Source organism: Siphateles boraxobius, unplaced genomic scaffold, assembly GCF_051911475.1.
Source record: "Siphateles boraxobius isolate OS27281-9 unplaced genomic scaffold, OSU_SipBor_1 29, whole genome shotgun sequence".
Taxonomy (NCBI): domain Eukaryota; kingdom Metazoa; phylum Chordata; class Actinopteri; order Cypriniformes; family Leuciscidae; genus Siphateles; species Siphateles boraxobius.
The window spans coordinates 4,103,729-4,129,976 of record NW_027508908.1 but is presented as its reverse complement, the minus strand read 5'-3'; the positions used below and the strand labels follow the sequence as shown (position 1 = coordinate 4,129,976).

General features: G+C 36.6%; 1 protein-coding gene across 1 annotated transcript; it reads right to left on the bottom strand.

The window, feature by feature from the left end:
* Positions 1-1,979: 1,979 nt before the first annotated feature.
* gsk3bb (glycogen synthase kinase 3 beta, genome duplicate b) lies at positions 1,980-24,677 on the bottom strand. Its single transcript, XM_077246193.1, has 12 exons — positions 24,448-24,677; positions 23,970-24,243; positions 16,867-17,060; positions 16,573-16,656; positions 9,063-9,173; positions 7,921-8,051; positions 6,672-6,778; positions 5,708-5,805; positions 4,735-4,830; positions 4,270-4,456; positions 2,254-2,349; positions 1,980-2,171 (listed from the first exon to the last, which is right to left on the bottom strand). Exons 2-12 carry the CDS (start codon positions 24,055-24,057, stop codon positions 2,113-2,115), a joined length of 1,251 nt encoding a protein of 416 aa, XP_077102308.1. The 5' UTR covers positions 24,058-24,243; positions 24,448-24,677; the 3' UTR covers positions 1,980-2,112.
* Positions 24,678-26,248: the final 1,571 nt, after the last annotated feature.

Here is a 26,248-nt window from a genome sequence, read left to right as displayed (position 1 = left end):
ACAACAAAAGTTTACAGGAAGTACTGGGTCAGTTTAAGGGATAGTTCACCCAAAAACTAAAATTATGTCATAATTTACTCACCTTCATAAAATAATATTTTTTGTGATATGCTGAATCATGTCCATACAATGAAAGTGGTTGGAGATCAGGATCGTTCAAGCTTCAAAAATTACAAAAACACCTTAAAAGTGAGAAAATAACACATTTGAATATGCGCATATTCAGATTGAAACACAATACTTGTGATATATGGCAGAAAGGAATTATTAGTGGTTAACAACTAAAAAAAACTGTCATCACAAAGCAACTGTACGACTTCAGAAGACTTGAAATATTGCACAAGTCATATGGATTATTGTTATGATACCCTTTTTTGTCATTTTTGTAGCTTGACGACCCTTGGTCGCCATCAAATTTCATTGTATGGAAAAGATCAGCTTGACTGTGAACGTAAAATTTCCTTTTGGGGTCGATGGAAGAAAGCATTTAATTTGGGTTTGAAACAGTTTGGAAGCCCATTTCTGCCACATTAAAAAAAAGAAATCATGCTTTTGTAAATCATAATTATAACAAAGCTATTACAAGCCAAGTCATATTTATTAAGTCAAAATTATAATTTTAAGATTTATGTCAATTATGATTTTGATAAAGTTGAAACTGACTACAGATTATAATAATGATTTTATTTTTATATATCGTGTCAATTTTAACAACAAGTTATCGATTTTCTATCGCAGAATTTCGACTTTTGTGTCATAATTTTGATTTACACAAGCATGCTTGTTTTCTTACGTGGCGGAAATAGGCTTCCATGTGAGAGTGAGTAAACGATGGATGATTTTCATATTTGGGTGAACATCATTTTAAGTGGGCAACAGAACGTATGGATGTTCTTTCAACAGCACTTTTTGGGAGGTACATAAACAGGCTATTCTGTGCAGATTCACAGCGTATTTAGATGAACAAAACACAACAGCCTCAGTTGTACACTTCCACTAACACTAGGGGACACTAAAGAGGACACAAGGAAGAAAAACAACAAGAAATGGAAGCAAAGGTTCAGTAGAGATCCTCATCATTAGTGTCGATTTCCTGATGGAGCAGTCCGGATGGTTTAAGGTTTCATACTGTTTCCAGCCACACGTTCCCGCTAAATTCTAACACAATTGACACAGAAGAGACGATTTCGAGAACCAAACAACGGTATCTTTCTTTCGGCGCAGAAACCTGTTCACATGTTCAGTATTAAGGTCCTGATTATCAGATTCGTGCTAGTTTCTTTTAGCTCACTAGAAGTTCAAGAATGAGCATACAGTATTTATAGACATAAGACACATAACATGCACTCACATACACACTCTCGCTCGCAGAAAATGATCCGATATCATGTGTGTGTCAACATCTGTAGAGTTCAGTAAAGTACTATACAACAGGAAGGAGGAAGACAAGCAGGAAACAAATGGATCGAAAAGAGTGGTCAAAAAGAAAGAGGGACACAGCAGCAAACAGCGTAAGCATACAACATATCCGCCCAATACTGAGGTAAAAGGCAAAAGTCATTAGCATAGATTTCACGTAGTCTACAGAATGTACACAAGCCCTGGAAATCGGTCCATGGCTCGGTCGTATTGGGCCAATCAGAAACCACCTGCACCGTCGGTGTCAGCTGACGATTATAAAAGAAGCCGTGGCTACAGCATACAGATTCCCCTTTAAAAATGTCAAAGTAGACATGTGAAAACACATTTGTAGTGTAACTGTTTATATTAGTGTGTGAATATCTATCTATCTATCTATCTATCTATCTATCTATATATATATATATATATATATATATATATAGAGAGAGAGAGAGAGAGAGAGAGAGAGAAATCATTTTCAAACACGACCGCAGGCAGTCCTGAGGCGTGCTTGTGAGCCCTCGTTGTGTCCTTCAGAGCGAATAAATTAAAACACTGATAATAAAAACAAAGACGATGGCTGGGGGAAGATTTGGTTGGCGCATCCATCATACCATGAGCTTTTCGTTTCGTTTTAGCCACGCCCTTGATTCCCGGGAGTGGGCGTGGCTAATAAGCAGCAGCGTTGGCCCATCGACAGATGGATGGGGTTCAAGTTGAAGGATTGGGGGCGGCAGAGGCAGCATTGGCGTTCGGTCCACTGATGGCACCTAGAACAATTACAGATGATTACTAAACGTGTTTGTGAGAACAGTCTTGGGGTTTCTGAGAGGCTGAAAGCGAAACGTTCACCTGTTGCAGCCGTGGCAGATTGGGCGGAGTTATCCACCTGGTTCTGAGCATGTGCAGGGATGAGTACGGAGGCCAGCGAGGGGTTACTGGACAACTCTGATCATTGGATAAAAAAGATATTACTGTAACACTTATCAATAAGGCTCCAGTTGTTAACATTAGTGAACTGCATTAGTTAATATGAACTAACAGTCAAAAAAATAAAATCCAAAGCATTCGATGATTTATTAAAATCAAAATTTGTACTGGTTAATAATATTTAATGGACCTGACCTAACATGAACTAACAAAGTTGTATTTTAACATTAACAAATACTGTAACAAATGTATTGTTAGCTAATGTTAGTTAATGCCTTAACTAAAGTTAACTAATGGGACCCTGTTGTAAAGTGTTAGCGATATTAGTGTTAAAAAGATAGAATTATGAAAGTACAAGCACATTTAAACTACCGTTTTAAAGTTTGGGGTCTTTTTAAAAAAGAAAAAAAGAATAGTTATTCATCAAGGATGCATTCAATTGATTTGAAAAGTGTCATTAAAGACCGTTATAATGTTATAAAAGACTTCGTTTTTAAATAAATGCTGATCTTTTGATGTTTATATTCATCAAAGAAACGGAACTTTCCACTCCCATCTGCACTTTTTTGGAATTGAGCTCTCATGCCAATTTTGTAGGGCTGGGACGATACACCTATCTCCCGACTCGATCCTATCATGATACTTGGGTGGCGATATCATAGGTATTGCGATTTTTGTTAAGAATTGCGATTCTACAAGTATTGCGATTCGATGTTGCAATTTCTTTTTAACACTAGACCATCGGGAAAAGTTAAATCATAGGCTACACTTATACAGACTGTACATGATGTATAAGAGGAGTCATATTTACAAAAACAAATCATCACATCTTTCTGACTTTTATTTCAGAAGCATCATACAATACTACATTCTTGAATAAATTATTCAATAACAAATACATTTTTTAACAGTCACTTGTCACAATGTAATCGATAAATGCGTTATTTTAAGCACCAAGTTTGTATCAAAAGCTGATTTTGATCGCTATTGTAGACATCCCGGTTCATATTTTAGCTTTAAACTTTTATCCAAGTACTTCTATGATAATTTTAACTATTGCATCACAGAAATTATGATACTATGAGGTTGAAAAGCTGTTTCATGACAACTCTCTCTGGGTCAAGGGGCAGCGCCAACACAGCTTTGAATGTTGCGATATGATTTTGTCAAAGTTTAATAGACAGGACGAATTGAAAGATCACGTGGGTGTTTGAATCGAGATCACAGAATTCAGTTTAAAGATGAATCGTGCAGCTCTATTGTCTTATCTCTCTCTCAGGATATGAGTAGCGCGAGGACTTTCCAGTGCTTTCAGTCTCACTTCTCTTCCACGCGGATATTACGTCACTCAACACTCATAGATAACGACACATTTCATCCTCTGTTGAAACGAAAGTGGCTAACTTCTGTCAACCTCATCTACAAGCAAAGACAAAAAAATAAAGCAATTGAATTTGAATTAATATCGATTCTGGAATAAAAAAAAAACGATTTTAGAATCGTAAAAAATAAATAAATTCGCGATAGCTAGGTGAATTGATTTTTTTCTCCCAGCCCTACTAATTTGCCTTGTTTAGTAAATCTGGCCCTTAATGCGGTGCAGTAATTGCTCATTGCGGCCTCGGGAGACAAGCCAAAAGCCCCCCCACTAACTGAAATTATACCTTTTAAATATATTTATATAGCCAATATATATAATTCGAATATTAGTAAGTATAAAAATAGAATTTTGTTTTTCAGCCATTTTGACAGCCCTAATGCCTATTATTAACAAGTTTTGCTCAATTTATAAATGGATATTGTTAAAGAGAACCGAACCAAGAAGAAAATGCTACATTTTAACAATTTGTAACAAATTCAGTCCCTGTTTCGGAATAAAGCAAACGATCTACAGGACTGAAAAGAAACATGAACCTGCTGTGCATGTGTGCCACATACCCTGTGTGGTGAAATTAAACAACACGGGCCGCTCTCGTCCATTCGGGAGCTTGAGGATGGGCTCACGGAGCTCGTCGAAGAAAGTGTGAGCGCAGGCCTCGAGAGGAGTGAATCGGGCCGTAGGCGTGTACTCCAACAATCGGGAACACAAGGCTATTGCCTCTGGAGGGGTCCGAGGCCGGAAAACCTAACATACGGACAAAAACAGGTTTTTTAGTGCTATATACAAACCTTTGTACAGTAATATAAACTTCTGACTGTCAAAAGTACTATTTTTGATATAAATCTAGGTTTAAATAAGTCACAAGAGAGCAATTAAAAGTGTGTCGGCAATAGTAATTTTATAAGGCATCATAAGAAGGGTGTAAATACAGCTGTATAGAAGATAGAATTAAAGCCTAGAATTAAACCAAAGAGAAAAGAGAAGGATAAAAGCATGAAGCACATGGAAACACTCATGCTAACCTTAGTCCACGGGTGCGCCTTTATCTGTGGAAACTTGAATTCAGTGTAATTTGGGTTCATCTCTCGAATCTGTTCTCGTGTTGGAGTTCCCAGCACCTGGAGGAAACAAGTTTTCTTATTCTGTCCAAATCAACACTGGACTGACTTCAGCTGAAAAATTACACTATTTTCTCTTCCCTATTTCTTCCTGTTATCACTGTGAAGCTGCTTTGAAACAATCTGTATTGTATAAAGCGCTATGAAAATAAAGGTGATGTGACTTGAGGGTTCACACTACAACAACTATTATATAAGATGCAGAGGAACGAAATCATTCGAATCACTTTCAGAGCAATTTATTTCCAGCTGATGAATATGTGTGGATGCTATCATTATCTTTATAGCAATGTTATTTTACTATTAATAAAACAATAATATAGTGACTATTAATATTTAAAAATAAAATTTTATTTTAGTCAAAGTTTAAGCAATTTTGTTGTTTTGCTGTTTTTTTAATAGATTTCTATTTATTCATTTTTATTTCAGTTTATGTTTAGTCATTTTAGTCCTTTAACTTATTTTATTTCAGTTAGTTGCTGAAGAGGCAGCTCTAATTTTCTTTAAGCTTAGGATTTCTCATATACTATTTATTTTATTTAAGTTTTATTTCAATTATTGAAAAAGTTTTAAAAATAGATTTAAATGTAGTTTTTGTTAAGGATAACAACACTTATATAGATAAGCAATCATTCAGGCCTTTACCTGCAGGAAATAAGTCTTTTAAAACAGTACACTGAGGATTCTGCAGTAAATTAGGAGAAAGTTCCCTAAAAAAAGAAACGTAACTTCACTTTGCGTTACTCAAACACTAAGAACCTCTAAGAGAAGTGAATGATGTGATTTAATAGACTCTTCAGTTCAGCAATAACAAAAGTTGAAGCAATCAAAATGTTATTTATGAAAACTCCAGTGCAACACACACACACTTCCACACCTTGATAATTTCAACGAGCTGATCGACACCGCTGTCACCAGGAAAAATCGGCTGTCCAAGAAGCAGCTCGGCCAGTACGCAACCAGCCGACCAAATGTCTGTATAGAAAAATAAAAGGTAAACACTGAATATTACAGCAAAGACTCTCGTTACATAACAGACATTTGATCCCATTTCTTTAGCATGTCTCAAGTGTGTTTTTGAGCTTTTTAAACACTACGCAAAACTATGTTGGAGGTGTGATTTAACCGATACAATATCACTTGTCGACGCATGTAATTTTAATCATGCAAATATCTAAATTAATCTCTGAATTATCACTGTATATATCTGAAGAAATAAATGGTCAAATTTTTGAAAGAAATTACTTTTATTCAGCAATATGCATTAAATTGCCAAAAGGAACAGTAAATACATTTATAATGTAACAAACATTTACATTTTTAAAAACTGCTGTTATTTTAAAATTTCTATTCATCAAATAATCCTGAAAAAAAAACATGTTTTTTTCAAAGTTTCCACAAAAATATTAATCAGCACAACTGTTTTCAACAATAATAAGAAACGTATTGTGAGCATCAAATCATCATATTAGAAAGATTTCTGAAGGATCATGTGACACTGAAGACTAATGATGCTGAAAATTCAGCTTTGACATCACAGGAATAAACAACATTTTAAAATTTAAATAGTTATAATAATATTTCACAATATTACTGTTTTACTGTATTTTTTATCAAATAAAGGTTTTTTTTTTAAATCCGAAATATAATTATTTTTGACATCACAAAGACACTATGATTTACTCAATGTAACACTCGTTGCTGCTTTAATGTGATATATAACAGTGCAGGATTGTGTGTGATACTGAATCTCTTTGTTTTAAAATTTCTTTTCGTACACCTATGCCGATGGTGTAGTTTAAAAAGAGTTTCAGGATACAGAGAGCAGTCGAATACCTTACCTATGCTGGAAGTGTAGTCTGTGGCTCCGAAAATGAGCTCAGGGGCCCTGTAGTACCGCGAGCAGATGTAGGAAACATTAGGCTCACCACGCACCAGCTGCTTTGCACTGCAGGAGACGGACCAAACGCGAGAATCAGACCAGAAATTACACCAACAACGGTGTACATCAAAATCATCATAAGAACAATAATCAGAATCATTATTTATCACCATACACTAATTAACTAGAGCCTAATTTAGTTCACTACAGAGGATCTTTGAGCAGTTTATTCAAATAAAGTCAGACAGATTCAGATCAGGGTGCTCAAATTTAAATGTGTCGGATGGTCGGATTTAATCCGTGAAATAGTCACATTCGCACATGAGACTTGTTCAGTTGCCGTGAAATTGCCAGATGAAGTTTTCATGAAAGGTTCCACATCTGTTATTCACACAAGCAAAGTTTTTCTGTTTTATACGGCTGCCGTTCACACTCCGACACCAAAATGCCCTCATTCCCTCAGCCAACCTCATGAGGTGCATCCTGGGATGCTTTTAAATAGTATTGACAGAGTTGACAGTGTATAAGATGAACACGTGTTGCATGATTTTCCTGCACTAACATCTCCATATAATCAATTTGTAAAGAAATATATATGTACATCATCGTTAAAAACTTTGGGATCAGTAAGATTTTTTTAATGTTTTGGAAAGGCATCTCTTATGTTCACCAGGGCTGCAATTATTTGATCAAAAATACAGTTTAAACAGTAATATTGTGAAATATTATAAAAAAAATTCAATTTGAATATGTTTTAAAATGGGATCAAAGCTGAATTTTCAGCATCATTACTCCAGTCACGTGATCCTTCAGAAATCATTCTATGAATTTGCTGCTCACGAAACATTTCTAATTATTATCAGTGTTGAAAACAGTTAATATTTTTGTTTAATATTATTCAAGATTCTTTGATGAACAGAAAGTTTATAAGTAGACAGTATTTATTTGAAATAGAAACCTCTTGTAACATTATAAATGTCTTTACTGTGACTTTTGATCAATTTAATGCACCCTTGCTGAATAAAAGTATTTTTTTTTTTTATTACTGACCCCAGACTTTTGAACAGTAATGTAAGCACAATTTGCATTTCATTTCAATCACCAAAAGGTTTTTAAGATCATGGGCATCAATACAGAACTTCAGAAACTATCTTTCACTCAAGATCTCGGTATCAATAAGTGCTGTTAACTTTACAGCATCGTCTCACCTTCCAAAGTCACAGAGTTTGAGTACAGCTGTCTCTGGGTCGAGCAGGAGGTTCTGCGGCTTGATGTCTCGATGACAGATCCCATACGAGTGGATGTACGCCAAGCTGCGGAACAGCTGGTACATATATAGCTGAAAACACACATAATCAGTGACTTTAATACGGCAGAATTTATAAGCCGAGTCAAATCTACAAATTAATCCACTGAAAGCTCAGAAATGAACTAATATATGGCACAGAACCCCATGAAAACAGGAGAATCCAGCTCATAAGATCTCTAAAACAGCAAGAGCATCATGGTTGACCAAGCTACATCAGAAAGCCCATAGTTGACTGGATTCACAAACTACGTTTTACACCAAACCAACTTAGAAAATCACACATCTTTAGATTAGTGAATAATGTCACACTCTGTTAACCCTTTGGTGCGTGGCGGTCAAAAATGACGACTTCTTTTTTTATATCAATGAAATGAATGTACTATATTTTAGTTATTTTTATTGGGGTACTTTATAGTACTAAATTATATTTATGCTGTGGTCACTTTAGTAGTCACTTTTAGAGCATAGAGCTGAAAATTAAATTCTTGAAAATAGTAAATTCTAAAAACTTGAATGCTTTAGACTAAGAGCACAGACTTAAGTGTGATTTCTTTTCAAAGAAAAGTTGCTGAAGTGAAAAAAGTTTTAAAAATGTAACTTTTTACGTTTAATATGAAAAATGCACAAAAAAAATATTATTTTTGATTTAATTTATATGAAATATATATTATTTCAAAAACACGTTTTTACTCTAAAACTGCATGAAAATCATAGCCGTAAATCTAAACAAGTTGTGCTCCAAATTTGAGCTTGATCTCAAAAAATGAGCTATCAGTAAGATTTTGTTTGAAAACCAAAAGTTTTCACCAATGAAATTAGTCTCCGTCATTTCCAATGCGCTAATTTTTGACCGCAAGGGGTACAAGCGTGACTATTTTTTTCAGGACTATTTAACCTTTTTGACTCATGTCCATTATTTTTTTTTGTGTTCACATAGCAAGTGCCAAAACCTTTACCAAGTTTTGTACCATTTCGAAGAATTAAAAAATTCTAAACACAGAAAACGTAAAATTTTTCGGTCAAAAATGAGAGAGATGTTACCTTCACGTAGACCATGGGCAGATTCTGCTTGGCTCTGCTGTAGTGTCTGGACACTCGGTACACGTTTTCAGGCACGTAGTCCATCACCAAATTCAGATACACCTCATCCTTCTGTGGATGTGAAGAAAAAGAGTGTTTGCTATCTAGAAAAAAACATCTTTATAGGTTGGTTATGGGTTACAAGCAGGGTTTGAAATTAACACCCGCCAAATGTGGGTAAAAATGAACTGTGGTGGTTAACGCTGTAAAATCACTAGCCAATTTGGCGTGTTACTTAATGTTTACTTTGCTGGGGGAGTTTGTGTAAGCCAAATCTGTGCAAATTTAGCACAAATACTCAAATTTAGCACAAAAACTAATTTAGTCAACTCGTGTATTTTGTGATAAATACAGCCTGTTGCGAAGAATCTGCACATATCTGGCTTATTTGAACATGCAAGTCCTACGCAACAAATAACGGTGCGCTTGTGTTCACTTGCATTAAAGAAATAGAGAAGATTAAAAAGCATTTGGTTAAAAGAAAAGACATTGTTATTTTCCAACATCCTAGATTTTTTGATGTTCTGTGTACTGCATTGATCTGTCCACATAAAATACATTTTTGGCGATGAGGATGAAAGTGGAGGGAAGGAGACCGCTGGATGACAGGATTTTGTTTGAATAAGAAATGAACGTATGAAATCCAAATTGTATTATATATATATATATATATATATATATATATATATATATATATATATATATATATATATATATATATATATATATATATTAATTTTTCAAACATCCTAGATTTTTTGATTTTCTTTGTACTGTATTGATCTGTTTACAGGCCATTCAGAACTTCTGAAGGGGTGAATTCAGAACTTCTACTAGCCAAAAGAAAAGAAAAAAAATTAACCAGATTAACTATGTTACAGCTTATATATATAAACTGTGACGTAGTTAATCTGGTTCATTTTTCTTTTCTTTTCTTTTGGCTAGTAGAAGTTCCGAATGGCCTGTAACTAATTTAGTAGCCAAATTGGCTGGTGAGTGAAAGTTAATTTCAAACCCTGGTTACAACCAATGATCAAAATAGATCTACAGTCTCAGGTTTGTTTACTTGCTTGTGTTTATATATATAACAGCAGCAAAAACGGTTCACTAGATAGTTCCTTTGATATACACTACCGTTCAAAAGATTAGAGTAATGATTTACCATCACAGGAATAAATTACATTTTAAATTGGTTGATGGTCTTGATTGTTCACAGGTGTTTCTTGTTAGTCATTAATCTTGGTGTTTAAATAGTCCTCATGTTTCCATTGTATCTCGTCTAGATTTGTTTGAGTAACAGCTGTTGGTGATTCTCATGTAACCAAGTCAAATTCACCTTTTTTTGTCGTGTCGTGTCCGTGTCGGTATAGTGTTTTATTTTTATATTTGTTCATTTAAATTCTTTATTGAATGCTTCTGTTAAATACACCTACTGTAGCTGAAAAAATAAAGCACTGTTTATTTATTTATTTATTATTTATTTGTATATTATATGTTTTGTATATGTAATGTGTATCTTTGTTCTTATCTTTTTAATAACGAAGAAAACAATGACAAAGATTTTCATCTTCGCTACTTTGGCCTAAATGTCTGCCTTTTTTTTTTTTTTTGATATTTTACCTTGTAAGGCTGTTTTTAAAATAGGGACATTAGTTTGGATGTAATGCTCAGTCACTTGCAAAATAGTAAAACCAAAATCGTGAATCTTGATTTTCCTGAAAAATATCGTGATATGATATTTTTGCCATATCGCCCACCCTCAAATTAAAACCAGTTATTTTGAATTGTAATAATATTTCACAATATTACAGTTTTCCTGTATTTTTGATCAAATAAATGCTGCCTTGGTGAGCAGAAGAGACTTTTTAAAAAATAAAAATATTACAGACCCCAAACTTTTGACCGGTGGTGTAATATTTCTCAACTTGGGGGACTTTCAAGGGAAAAAAGGGGGTCTGAGACTCATCACACATGGGACACATTGACTATTTAAACAGTCATGATTCTCTTTCCCCCCAGAGACAAGAACTCCTTAATTGTTGCTGGAAAATGAACCAGCCAAAGGCACTGAGCCATTTCCTACATCGCAACAGTGAGATCAGCTCTGCAATTGTCCTGTGATTGGCCAAGTGTTTTCTGAGATGTGCTGTGGTTGGTTGTTCATGCACACATACAAATTCTTAGATAAAAGAGGCTGCTAAATCACAAATATTGATATCAAGGCTCCATGCTGGTGCTTTCATACAGGTGATAACTAAAGACAAGCGTTTTACACATTTTAAAATACAGGGATAATTTTAGAATTTATAAAACGAGATATGCTATTGCTGCTGATTTGTCAATAGTAACAAAACCTCTGTAATACTAGCATACGGCATAATGTGTAGTATGTACTATATACTAGTGCATATTATTTTTTAAATGTTTGTGAAACTGCAAAATATGCAATGATAAACTTTTCAAATGTTATTATGCAACTTTGTTGACACAACTTTAAGATGTAGCATGTTTGCACATATACACATGAAAACAATTAGCTAGAATATGCATAAAGAAAATAGTTATAGCCCCATTAAGCCCCATGATAGATTGATTGATTGATTGGATTGATTGACTGAACTATGTTCTAAAAAAAGAAATTACACATTCTACGGAGCCCCTAAAGGGACATGAGAAAAAAATTTATTTCAATGCTTTTGCGTTCTCTCGCAATTATATAGTTGGGTAATTATATTGTATATAATTTGCAGGCATCATGAAGCCGCAATCAATATGCGAGGTATTGAAATCGCTTTTGAATGCCCACTTGCTTTTTACTTTCACTTTCTAATTTGATATCTCGTGTACTCAGTGTATAGCAGCGTTAGTGAACACACATTTCACAAGATAAGACGTCAACGTCATCACTCCTTTCTATCTTCATGTGATAACTGAAATCTGATGTAAATGTAATGTAATGACTACCACAGCAAGCCTGACCATGTCCCTTTAGGGCCTCCATAGAATGTGTTATTCATTTTCCTGCCTTTCTGAATTCGGAATAAGGCTTCGGCCACGTCCCTAGTCCAATCAAATATTAAATCAAGACATAGTTAGCGCTTGGAAATTCAAGACAGGTGAATTGCATTGTGGAATGCAATAGCCGGTTGTAGACTGCACATATTAGTTGCGCACTACTGAGTTTAGGTTGCACTGCTGTTCTTGACTCTAAGCTGGTGTGATAGTCAATATCCATGAACTTTGATTGAACCGCACCATTGCCAATAGAGTAAAGAGGTATTCTGTCTGGACAGGGTTACATAACTGAACTGATCCTGATCCCGCACCAAAACCCACAATTCAGTTCGGCAACACATCACCCATTCAAAGTAAATGAGAAGTGGTAACGCCGACGCCCCATGTGAATTCACTGTTACGGCATCAGCTAATCAGATTGCCTTTATGCAAATACCCTAGCACAGACGCTAGCCAATCGCTAGCCGGCTTTTTTGTGTTGTGTTGTGGTCCTAGCTTGAAGAGATGTGATTGGCTGTTGTCACTATGACGGTCACGTCAGCACCAAGCTTCAGACACGCCCTCCGTCAACCGTCGACACCGAGGTTGTTGACAACCGTCAAACGTTACTTTAGCCGTCTGCGTTCCAAGGCCTGCACACTGTCTGTGCGACGTCATTTTCGTCTTCAGGAGGGTCTGTGGACGTTCCCACACCCTGTACAACGCATGTTTCTATGGTTACGGCCAAAGCTGCTTCCCAATTCAGAGGCTGCATCATTTAAAGGACACGGACTTTAAAGGAAACCCCTACGAAGGTCATGATGTCGGAACGAGCGTTGTTAAATGGGACAGCCTAGCTTACGGAGGACTGTTTCTTGTCGCCTAGGAGCTGTGGCAGCTGCCATTGACGAGTGGCAGAAAGTTATATTAAACAGTCTGAAAACAAAACAGTGTTCACAAACTGTCTAAACATGTTTACCACGGTCCATTTCTGTATATAATAAAGAGTTTACACTACACTAAGATAGAATTCCATCTTATTAAGATATAAGTCTTATTAAGATATAAGATATAAGAGGTGTTAGTGAGGCCAGCAGGGGGTGCTCACCCTGTGGTATGTGTGGGTCCTAACGCCCCAGTATAGTGATGGGGACACTATACCGTCAAAAAAAAGCATGGTCCTTCGCATGAGACGTTAAACCGAGGTCCTGACTCTCTGTGGTCATAAAAAATCCCAGGATGTCCTTCGATAAAGAGTAGGGGAGTAACCCCGGAATCCTGGCCAAATTTGCCCCTGGGCCTCTGTCCATCATGGCCTCCTAATCATCTCCATATACTGATTGGCTTCATCACCGTCTCCTTTCCACCAGTAAGCTGGTGTGTGGTGGGCGTTCTGGCGCAATATGGCTGCCGTCGCATCATCCAGGTCGATGCTGCACATTGGTGGTGGTTGAGGAGATTCCCCCTTCTATGTAAAGCGCTTTGAGGTCCCAGAAAAAGTGCTATATGAATGTAACTATTTATTATTAAGTAAACATTTGTATCATATTTGAGTTAGTTGAAATCTTATACCAATACGTTTAAGTTAAGTTTACGTTTAAAAGGGCAATGTAGTCAATTTCTCTCAAAAAAAAAATCCTATCATCACTGGCGCACAATGAATTCTGGGCTAGGCAAGGCCGTGAAGGATCCATCTGTTGCCTCCTTCATTTCACGGGAAACGAAGGACGCATTTGGAGGAGCCTTTGAATTGGGACAGCCTTCATCGAGCAGCAGTGAGGCAATTGGCCTTCGAACTCAGCCATCGAAGAATGCAGCCTCTGTATTGGAACGGAGCATTCGAAAGGCTCGCGTGCTCAACTGTTTGCGAGACAGACAGGAACGTGGAAAATAAAGTATACCCAGGCCTTCATTTCTGGGACCGTACAGTCACAAAAATTGGGCTGAAGTATACTTTGAGCTTTACAGTATTAGTTTATCAGCTAACGAATATGTTTGCAATGTTTTTATTGCCAGGGCTTTAAATCGGGTAGAATTTGCGGCCCAGTTTGTTTGCAGGCTTCCATTGCTGTTTTCTGCCAATTGGCAACCCTCGTTCTTGAAATACTATTGGTAAATTGGACCAAAATCACACAGACCAAAACAAGCAACAGACATTCCGACACAGAACGCACATTTCAAAGCAGAATAACTGCTGCAGCATTGTTTTTCAGAGAAACAAGTCTTTGCAAACATAAGGTATTTTTATGCTTTAGTACAGTCAAAAAAATTACACAGAACACCTTTAAAAGAGCAAGTGAAAATCTAAACTTCTGGCGAAGGCCAGCAGAGAGAAAAGACATATATTCAGTTAAACACTGCTTTAGTCACGGAAAGGCCCTTGATTGCTTTTCTGACTGATGTGACACTTCAATTGAATTCACTCAATCTAAAATGTGAAGCAAAACAAAAGTGTACGCGGATCAAAAGGACTCTCTTTACTCAGTGAAATCCTCATGTTTCACAACCACAATCATTTCCCAAACCACAAGCAATGCATGAGGCTGCAATCTATATTTATACATGAATGTGGCCCTCCTGACTGAAGTGGACGACCTCTGACATAAACTATGCATATATGAACGTGGTTAGGGTTAGGTTACATTGTGTGGTACCTTGATCTTCTTTCTCAGAAAAGAAAAGAAAAAAGAAGTGGTTGATTTTGGATGTCTGCAGCTTGTATAAATTTACTCTGTAAAAACGTACTCTCAGGTATGTAATGCTATAGTATTCCCGTTATACGATCTCTGATCCTATTTGTGTGATCTGTGTATAGATTATACATTAAAAGGGAAGTCTGAACTCTGTGAACTCTCTTCGACACACACACACACACACACACACACACACACACACACACACACACACACACACACACACACACACACACACACACACACACACACACACACACACACACACACACACACACACACACACACACACACACACAGTTCCTTTGGTTGGCTGCACAGGAGCCAGAACTTGTCATACAGTAAAAATAGGGCTGGTTTAACAGTTTATCTTCCCATCAATCAAAAGTTTCCATCAAAAGTTCCCATCCACAGGTCAACACTGCAGAGCCTGAGCAACAAGTGCTGTAAATCTAAACAAAAATACCACCCTGCTGGCATAGAAGGTGTCCTCTGGTAAATATACTGAAAGATTGTGCATTTTATTTATAGTTCTATTCATAAAATAATTTGAAGATGAATGACAACGTTTTGTATATGTGCACCGTACCATGAGAGGGACATTTCATTCAATTTGTTCATTACATAGTGGAGAATCTCATCAAACAAAAAAAAAGGATTTAAAAATATTTGTTTCTATGTTTAATAAAGAAAAAAAATGGCATATTAGAATGATTTCTGAAGGATCATGTGACACTGAAGACTGGAGTAATGATGCTGAAAATTCACATTTAGCATCACAGGAATAAATTACATTAAGTTATAAAATATATTAAAAAAGGAAACCAGTCATTTTTTAAACTGTAATAAAATTACACAATATGACTGTTTTTACTGTATTTTTGATCAAATAAATACATTATTGGAAAGCATAAGAGACTTCTATAAAAACTCTTTTAAAAAGTCCAAAATTTTGACCAGTAGTGTATATATATATTATTATTATTACTATTATTTATTTGATTGCATTTATTTTCAGGGTTAAGTAATCTTACTGCAATTAAAGATGTATATTTATAAAAATATAAACATAGAAAATATGTGTATAAAATGTGACATTTTATTACAAATAAATTACCACCATGATATTACCATGATATAGAAAATACTTTACCAATGTCATAATATATATAACTATGATATTACATTAATATTGCAATGATATACACATAATGTCATAATATATAATATTTTCTTTACATTACATTAATGAAAATTAGATTTTTTTCTGCATTACACTAATAATTGAGGGAGAAGTCTCGATCTAAAAAATCTTAGTGGAACTAAAATAGGCTTAGTTTTCTTTATGTAAAATATAATTTCATATTTATTTTTTATACTTTTGTGTAGTGGTCCAAGCTGGAAGTAATGTGATTGGCTGTTGTCACTACGACGGTTGCATCAGCACCAATCTTCAGACACGTCCTCGGTCAACCATCGATGTTTACATACTTTTTTTTAAGTCATTATTAGCAACTAAGAGTAAAAACTAAGTAAGAGAGTGTGAGTTTGCTGGTGTCCAGAGTGTATTTTAGTGTGCAAGAGCCAAACCAGTGGGGCTCTGCTGCAGTCCCTCATTATAAAGTCAGGTATCAGACTGCTATTCACTTATGTTTGCACCATAGGCATATATATCCCATGACCCAGAGCATTTGCTGGGAAACTACTGGGCCAGCATGTTTGTGGTATAAAGCACTTGATGGTGCTTAGAAAAATGGAGGGAAGAAAAGAAAAGTGGCACTCACTTTGTCTCCGCTGGAGTAGAAGAAGTACCGCAGACGTACGATGTTACAGTGATCCAACTTCCTCATGATCTGTAACTCGCGATTCTGATCAAAAAAATGTTAAGACAGAAAAAAGAAAAGAGTCATGAGAACTGACATCAATACAAGGCTAAATGGTAAGCAAATGTCAACCATATGACCACAAGGGTAAACGTTAAACTTATTTTGACCTCACAAATCTGATGCACTTGGGCTCATCAGCTTGTCTTTCTTAGAAAATCTGACACACACAACCAACGATACACACATTCATACCTTAAACCTTTTATCCTGCAGCACCTTCTTTATGGCCACCAGCTCACCGGTGTTGCAAAGCTTCGCTTGATATACGACCCCAAACGAGCCGTTCCCGATGACCTTTGTGTCCGTGTAGCTGACCTCCTGAGGTCTGTCGGGACCCTGACCGGGGGTCGCGGCCACCGTTGTGACTTTACTGCCATCTTTATCTCCTAAGGAGAGAGAGAGAAAGTACAATGTACCATGAATATTCCTTTGTAATTCACTGGTCTGTTTAACAGTCACATGAGCTCTAGGTGTTAATATCCTCATTAATGCGTGTTCCTGCATGTGTCAAAATACACATGAGCTCAATTTCGACTTAAACACATCCGCTTCACACCTCACCATGTTTCACACCCCTGAGCAAGTGCTTGAGAACATGAAAATGAGGAATATGAGCTTAAAATGGGGAAGTGCCATCAATTATACAGTAGAAAGATATTTTGAAACTCACCACTGAATTTCCATTTCTATTAAGAGTATTTTTATCTGGATTAAACAAGCTTTTTTAAATGACTCTCCAATGTATCAAAGGTCTGGTTTCTGGGTGTAAGCGTCTGCAGTCCAGTCATGGAAAACTGACTAAATAAAGTTTCATGAGTTTTAATTATGGGTAATTACTTTGCATAGCTAGCAAATGAGATCATTAATCAGCACAATGAGAATTTTAATTGGAAATTAAACCCAGATCATTGTTTAGAAAGTGATCTAGTCCAGGCCAAAGCTGAGGTCATGGAAAGTAAATGTCCACTAGGAAATAACATCAGTGACCTTCCTTCACTTTTTAATCACCATAAACTCAAGATATTTTACATAAACCAGTCACATTCTCATTGGCTACAATACCGTTCAAAAGTTAGGGGTTGGTTTAAAAAAAGTATCTAATGCTCACCAAGACATTTATTTAATCAAAACATTGTAAGAAATATTATTACAATTTAAAATAACTGTTAATAATATTTAGCAACATTATAAACATGCTTACTGTCACTTTTGATCCATTTAATGCATCCTTGATTAATAAAAGTAGCCTACTAATTCTTTTTTTTTTATATACTTAACCCCAAACTTTTGAATGGTACAGTGAACATTTACAAAGCAGCAGAATATGATTACATTTTAATTATGCATGAGAATGATTCATTTTATGACCAAACAAACAAAGTTTATGTTTCTGAAAGGTGAGAATCACATTATGCTGTGTTTGAGTTTAGAGCAGACTAGTTTCTGGAAAAAGTATGGTAAGAGAAGCAATTTTGAATCCGTTCTTCAGTTTTTGATAAACACACTCCCTACAGAAGGAAAGTACAAGGTTTTCCAAACAGGTTTCAAAGTATAGACAGTATCATGATTCACTGCAGATCTTCTAGGTCAGGAATGCACTGATGTTACAAAAATACTCTTTCAAAATAAAAGAAATAATTAACAGTTTGGCTTATGTTTGCTTTCTAAGTGGTAGTACAAAGGTGTTTAGCAGTCGGAGCGAACTTTTCCGGAAAGTTAGCTTTGGCAAGCTGTTTCGAACTCCCAAAACGAACTCCAAATGAAATTGGATTCGGCCTGATTTTGTTTGAAATGACGTCACATGACTTTGTTCTTTAATTTCGCTTGAAGTATATCTGAGCCTTAAAGCATTATTCAATTTAAAGCAAAACATCTAAGTTACTTTCCCAAAATAAATAACACAAGAGTCCCTTGGTTTCCCATGTATTGAGTGACAGCTCTCATGTACCCATGTTGAGAGAAATCTCAAAGTGCAGAGGTGTTGTGTGCGCTGTGTAAACATGATGTTTATTGTAATTTTAGACTACATGTAAGCATTACTCATCTCACCAACACAAAAACAGATTCAGTATTCCTTAAAATGAATAAAAACAGTGAAATGCAAACTTAGAATACTGTATTATGCAATGATGCAAGGATTAAATATGTAAAATAATACAGATATACTTTATGCATTTATTCTCACTTTATTAAACAGTGTCTTTGCTGGTCCAATTCAACCATACCAATAAGCAAAAATGACTTTAGTTAAACATCACATTTGTGGTTTATTTTCATGTGAAAGGGCCTTTAATTTGCCAAAAATAGAACTTTTTGGGTTATTAAAAAAAACACACGAGCAAGCACAGCCCAGGTTAGAAAATGTAACACAAAAGTAACCCACTTTACATAAAGAGTAACTAAGTAACATATTAAGTTACTTTTTAGGGAGTAACGCAGTATTGTAACGCATTACTTTTAAAAGTAACTTTCCCCAACACTGCTGACTAGATCTGAAATGAACCACTGTGAACGAATCATTGAGGCCCTATGTGAGCTAAACAGATTCGTGAACAAATCATTTCGTTCAGACTAGGTACAAAAAAAAAGAGAAGAATTATTTGTTCATGCTCAGGTAATAATGACTTCAATTTCAGTCTGTTCCTCACGCAAAGCAACATACAGCTCCAGGACACTTGAAATGTAGTGCACTAATTACATGGGCTACTTTTATGGTGCTTTTTGGAGCTTGGCAGATGTGCTGTGTGAGAAAATCTGCATTTTTGCAGTAAACAGGAAACAAATATGCTGCATGTTTGCCAGTGATCTGAGCCAATTTAAGCGAAACACTATAACCATATGCGTGTGTTTGGCAGGTCAGGTGAACCGTGGAGTAAAGTGCAGACCGAGCGCGCGTTCAGCACGGGGAAATGTGATGAGTCAGAGGGTGTGAGCGTGAACACACTCGCACGATGAGCTAAAAAAGATCTGGGCTCCAAAACTTACGCAGCATGGAATTTTAATTGAGTCACGGCCCATTACTTACCCAGATCATCTTCCCATCCTGCTCCTCTGACACCATCCAGCTCAGGAACTGACTAGTCATTTAGCGATTCAGATAAACCGAGGCATTTAATATAAGACACAGCTTAGCTTAATCCTCTCCAGTCCAAGAGACTTTTCACCATTAGCATTAACCACATTATCTCACATACAAAATGACTATTCCTCACCATCCGCAATGATAAGAACAAATGAAAATGAATTGATCATGAATAAACATGAACTGATTATGAATATCTAATGATTAGCTCTGCAGAATTGAAACACGGAAGTTTTACACATCAACGCTTGCTTCTTATTTTTGTTAATATTGTAATGAACGTCAGGTTGGCCGTCATAATTAACTTAATAAACATTAAAACAGGCACATTTGTTAAATGCATTCAATGGCTTGTGCTAAGGGATGCGCTGATATATTAAAATCCTGCCTGATACCGATAAGCCTATATTTATTTTATTTATGTTATGTTATGTTTATATGATTTTAAATTAAAAATAATACTAAAAACTAAAACAATTCATTGCACAATTAGTTTTTCAATATCTCATACCAATATGTAAATCTATTCTTTAGATTATTTTTTAAAGTACTTATTTTAATGTTAATAATAGCCTATATTAATGATCAACACCACTACAATTGCCTCATCGAACAGACTTCCGTCCCCCACAGGCTCATTTTCATACACATTAAATAGACATCTATCCTAAGTAGGTCTATAATGGCTCTAAATAGGATTAAAGGCCTAATTTGCTTTGACAGGTTCACAGTATTTTCTTTAATATGAGCTATGAAATGCAATGTCACGGCTATAATGAAAGGCCTGCTGCTGTTCTCTGACATGCATGTCTAGACAGACTGTTTGCCACATGACAGTAATGAGGATGTCACATGGTCAGGTGTAGCCCCTCTTTAGGACACACCCTGTGGAGGAAGGCATGCTGCCTCAGGCCTGGGCGTTGCTAATGGTAGCAGGATGAGTCAGCTGGTAAAACTGACGCTGCGAGTCATTTGCTGTCAGCTGATTAGATCAATGCCAGCACCACCGGTACATACTCTCACGTACATGCACAATATTCAAAATGCAACGCCCCAAATATCAAAAGCAAAAAATAAATTATATTTTGCATACAGAAAATGAAGACTATTTCATTATTTGGCTTTTTTAATATTCACATTTAAATAAAAACTTTTGAAATGAATTATATTAAATTATATTTAAGCCCATTTACCAACCATTTATAAATATATACTTATATTTATATTATATATCTTATGCTAAGCAACTTTAAATTTATTTGATCAAAAATACAATAGCATTTTCATGCATCCAAGGTCAAAAATGCTCATAACTTTCTCATAATGTATTGCAGCATCACCTAATTTCTCAAAGAGTCTGAAAACGATCGTCCAAAGATCCGGTCTCTCTAAACCCCTCCTTTCACCGCCTACTCTGCTCTGATTGGTCAGATGGCCCAGTCTGTTGTGATTGGTCTACTCTGCTGATTGGTCAGACAGACCAGTCTGTTGTGATTGGTCTACTCTGCTCTGATTGGACAGATGGCCCGGTCTGTTGTGATTGGTCTACTCGGCTCTGATTGGTCAGACGGCCCAGTCTGTTGTGATTGGTCTACTCTGCTCTGATTGGTCAGACGGACCAGTCTGTTGTGATTGGTCTACTCTGCTCTGATTGGTCAGACGGCCCAGTCTGTTGTGATTGGTCTACTCTGCTCTGATTGGTCAGACGGACCAGTCTGTTGTGATTGATCTACTCTGCTCTGATTGGTCAGATGGCCCAGTCTTTTGTGATTAGTCTATCGCTTACAGCACGTGTTGGAAATGAAATGCCTATTACCGTATCTGAATTTCAGCTCTGGCAGTGATATGAACACTTCATACACAGTGATATGAACAGTAACGATGGCGTCACTTTTTCAGTATCAATTCTAGCCCGAGTCCTCATGCTTTTGAAGTGCATGCAAAGTGGATTCGCAGCGCTGAAAACAGTGTCTTCTCAACATGTCGACAATATCAACCAAACTCTTACAGGCCTCAGCTGCAACTACAGAGTTTGAGGGCGGGGCAAAATAGACGTCGTTCGCGGGCAGACAATGAAGATGGAATTATGCAAATTTGTTACAATGTTACATAGGTATGTAACAGAAAGAAATGCTGATGACTCATATCAGCAGGTCAGAATCTATAATATCTTTTAGGAGACAATAACTTTATGTTGTACACTTTGATCTTTAAAATTTTGCAGACCTTTTACATTCACAAATAGCTATATTACACACTGCATGAAAGGTAATATTTGAAAAAAGCTTAAAGGACAATTCCAGCCAAAAATGAACCTAGGGCCTAAATAACACATGGGTACCGAGTCAACCGTTCTCTGGGATGCATTTTCATGATAATCGAATGTACCCAGTTTTAACGTTATTTTTAGTTTAACCACAGATTAGCTTATAACGCTAGTGTATGGGGCATTGAATAAGTAAAAATAAAAATCGCTAGTTAATACCACTAACAAGGCTCAAACTAGCCCGACACTAACACGGTAGCATAATTAGGGTCTTTACCTGCAAACCGAAGCATTGTGAACTTTGTAAGTGTACAGACAGTTTAATAAGGAGATATTTTATAAAGACAGTACACTTGGCGGATATAGGCAGGAGCCATCTTTTGGAAAACAGTCTCCGAACACCGTTCACGTTCGTGGTTTGACTGATCGAGACTGTTTTCCAAAGATGGCTCCTGCCTATATCCGCCAAGTGTACTGTCTTTTTTATTTTTACTTATTCGATGCCCCATACACTAGCGTTATGAGCTAATCTGTGGTTAAACTAAAAGTAATGTTAAAACTGGGTACATTCGATTATCATGAACACGCATCCCAGAGAACGGTCGACTCTGTACCCATGTGTTATTTAGCCCTAAGTTCATTTTTGGCTGAAATTGTCCTTTAATAGGAGTACTTTAAAAATAAAGGTTCTAAAAAAATGGTTTTCACAGCAATGCCATAGAGGCATAGTTTTTGGTCCCCCAAAAGAACCAGTGAACAATTCTTAAAAGAATACATTTTTCTTGATGTGAAGAACATTTTAATAATCTAAAGATTTTTTCCAACATAAAGAACCTTTAGTGGAATGGAAATGTTCCATGAATGTTAAATGTTCTTTATTGATCCATTGATGCCAATAAAGTTTTTTTTTTTTTTTTACGAGCGTATAGTGTGTTAAGAAAAATACAAGCTGCACTGAGTTTCCAATGCGCACCATTACACCGACAGGGATGTGTTAAGTGCTGGACAAAGTGTCAATCCACGTGTCCTCCCCTATTGTTAAATTGACTGTGACACTACTGTAGGTAGGCTGTGGAGACATTTGGAAAAGGGATAGAGTCAGAGGTGAGTCACACACATCTCTCTGATCCTCCTTTCCTGAGAAGCACAGTGGTGAGATACACATCATTAGTGCAGGAAATGAGTGATCCAGCAGGGATGAGGCTCAGGAGACAGGCCTGTCAATCAAACCACGGGGGCACGGGTTCAAAGAGTGGAAATGGACATTTTTACAGCTCGTAAGTGAGATTTTAAGCTATATAATAGTAAGCTATGCCTCAAGACATTCATGGTCTTATAAATCAATACCTATTCAAGGATTTTAGGCCACTAAAACAAACCATGAGCTCATCAAGAAACATCTTCCTTGTTAAAACAATGAATAAAACCAGCTAATGACAATCCTCAAATGACAGATCTGGTCACAGGAATGGGAGATTATGTATGCGTCATGTAATTGTGCCAACCAAAACCGCCCAGTATAAAACACAACAGTAGAACAACAACTACTATAAAAACCCTGAATCAGTGCTGGCATATGACAAAATTTTGATTAATATCTAATAATTCTTGTGCATGTAAACAGTCATTGTCTATGCAGAAAAAAGGTCTGGGCACTGCAATCTCCCTGCTATAAAACCACTGAGCTGTGCAATGATGCCCAGGCAGGGTGCTTCCTTAATGCACAATGCAGCAAATGTATTTCCATTGAGTAGATCTGATAATAAGAGACAGGACCTGACCCATCCCTTGAGATCCAGACAGCACTACATTGGGGGATAGATTACATGACATATGCTCACAAACTGTATATCATATACATCCCCAACTGAGCATTTCTTGTGTTTCTAATGGTGTTTGGCTGAGAAAGATTATGATATGAGATACAGAGGAAATGATAATACTTACTGCTGACTTTCATGTTGCCAAAGGCTGAAGGCTGCGGCACTGGCTTGCAGCTCTCCGCAAATGAGGTGGTCCTAGGCCGGCCTGACATCTCCAAGATCCCGTTACTCTTTAACCACGATCCTTATAGAGTAAATGACTGGATCCCCCCCCAAAAAAGCTTCTGTTTGCGCAAATGAAGGAAAACTCCAGTGTAGCTCTTCTAAAGCAATGAATTCAGGGGTGGTCAGCTGATGAGAGATGAAGATATCCGTTCTTTAATACGCCGTTTAAAACACTGCACAAAACAAATGTTACAAATTAGTCCCCGTCTTAGAGTTGACGATGATAAAGTCACAGGAAAATGTCTATGGAAAGCCAAAATCACATTGTCTTGAACACACATTCAGCCTATCTCAGTTCATATATCGGCATATCCAGAGCGCAGAACTGTTATCTCGCATGCGCATAGATTAAATCTACCGTGATCAGATAAACTTACTCGATTATAGTTTATCTTTCACTTTATATCCTGCAGATGTTGCCGGCGTGTATCGGATAAAGCTGACACCGAGACTTGCCATGACCGCATCAGTCCTTGAATAATGATCTAGATCGGATAAAATGCAAATTATTCAGGCGTATTTCTTCTAAATGATCGGACGAGTGTCGCTAGCTTTTTCTTGAGCCCTCAAAGAAAAGAGAAAATCCCTGATGAAGACGTTCCGTTTCGACTAACACAGCCGCGGATGCCTCTTGTTACCGAAGAGATTCGTGAAGGAATCATTCATGTGAGTCGGATCTTTTACAATGAATCGAGTCGGACTGGTCGGAGTCGTTTTCGAGTAAACTTTTCGAAGATTTGACTAAAGTCATTTTAGGTCACTAGCCTCATGTCGACAAATAAAACGTACTGCAAATACGTTTATGATGGGCTGTTTCAGCTAAACTGTAAATAAATGTTCAGGATTTGTAATGTAAAAGCAAATTATATATAGTCTAACCTAAATAATAATGTTTTATGAGTTGGATAATTGCTGCAAACGGACTGAACTGCGATTAAAACTTAAACCTTAATCAAAAAACAAGTGTCTTATGTGCGTTTAAATGTGGCTTACACGAATGTCAAGGACCACGTGGTGGCGTAATTTCGTCATGATGTAAAAGAATCCCTGAATTCGTCTTTGAAAATAAACTGTTCAAAAGAACCGATTCTCTGAAATGAATCGGACTTGACTTCCCACCACTACCTCCTAGCGGAAAGTAAAGGATAGCGCAGTTCTCTCTCTCTTGCCGAATTCGGAACCGCATACTACTAGTAGGCTATACTACTCATACTACTTTTACCACATTTTTCTATGGCAGCAAGAAATAGTAAGAGTAGTATGTTAGTATGCTTTTCTGAATTCAGCCTCTCTCTCTCTCTCTCTCTCTCTCTCTCTCTCTCTCTCTCTCTCTCTCTCTCTCTCTCTCTCTCTCTCTCTCTCTCTCTCTCCCCTCTCTCTCTCTCAAATTCAGAAAGCTTTATTGGCATGACAAAAAAAAAATATTGTATTGCCAAAGCATTAAAACAACATAGAAAAATGATTTAGAACATCTGAACATTAGGTAAAGCATTTGTAGAAAATAATAATAATAATAAAACTAAATAAAAAAGACAATATAATATACACATGGCTAGATAGGAAATAATAATAATAACAACGAATATAATAAAATACAATTAATAATAATAACAATAATAATAAAAGATTATAATACAGAAGTCATGTAGCAACTTAGAATTCAAAATTGGCCTAATGGGGGGTTGGTTTTGGGCTGTGAGAGTGTTTATTGGTCGTTTGTTTCATGGTTGTCCCTCGGGAGAAGGCAAGATGCTACAAATCCTGCGGCTATATTTGTGCATTTGGCTTTTCTTTCTTTCTTTTTTTTTTGCCAAGAATGAAACAAAGTTTTTCGGTTGATAGATGTTAAATTGGGAAAATATTTGATTCATTTTGGGGTTATAGGGGTCTCTGATGTTTGGATATTTTGGGCATTCTGTGAGGAAGTGCAGCTCAGTTTGCGTCTCTCCCAGGATGCAGTGCGAGCAGAGTCTGTCCTCACGGGAGATCCATGTCTGTGTGCGCCGCCCCGTCTCTACGGCCAGACTGTGCTCGCAGAGTCAATATTTTCCTGAGTTTCACTGCTCAGGTAGCTAGCAACACTGTATTCTCAATTTAAGGCCGAATAACATTCCAGTTTGTGTTGGGTTTTAAAAGTGTTTGTCCAATAGGTGATGTACTTGTCTTTTTGTTCATAAT